The sequence below is a fragment of the Diaphorina citri genome, unplaced genomic scaffold (assembly GCF_000475195.1).
Source record: "Diaphorina citri unplaced genomic scaffold, Diaci psyllid genome assembly version 1.1 scaffold114454, whole genome shotgun sequence".
NCBI lineage: Eukaryota > Metazoa > Arthropoda > Insecta > Hemiptera > Psyllidae > Diaphorina > Diaphorina citri.
Genome location: NW_007491396.1, coordinates 1 through 280, shown reverse-complemented (window position 1 = coordinate 280; position 280 = coordinate 1). Strand labels below are relative to the sequence as shown.

Sequence of the window (280 nt, the reverse complement as noted above, 5' to 3'; positions counted from 1 at the left end):
TCTGAGCCATCTTGTTTCCCTAAAACGACTGCGCTTAGAAATGGTGACAGAATTGATTGCAAATGACATCTTGAACACGATAGCCACCATGCCACATTTGGACACATTGGAACTCATCAACTTTGATGTTAAACCTGGATTTGAAGAATCCTTCAGTAGATGTATTTGTCTGAGGCATGTGTTGATAATTCCTACTTACATCAAACAGTCTGCAGTCACTGTTCAACGTATGGTAATAGCACTCTCTAGTATGAATCATATACTAACAAGGGTTGTGTGG

General features: G+C 39.6%; 1 protein-coding gene across 1 annotated transcript; it reads left to right on the top strand.

The window, feature by feature from the left end:
- Positions 1–6: 6 nt before the first annotated feature.
- Positions 7–274, top strand: LOC108254465 (the record flags this gene model as incomplete). The annotated part of the gene is made up of 1 exon (XM_017449450.2): positions 7–274. A coding segment is annotated over exon 1 (234 nt), but the record flags the coding sequence as incomplete, so codon positions are not given.
- Positions 275–280: the final 6 nt, after the last annotated feature.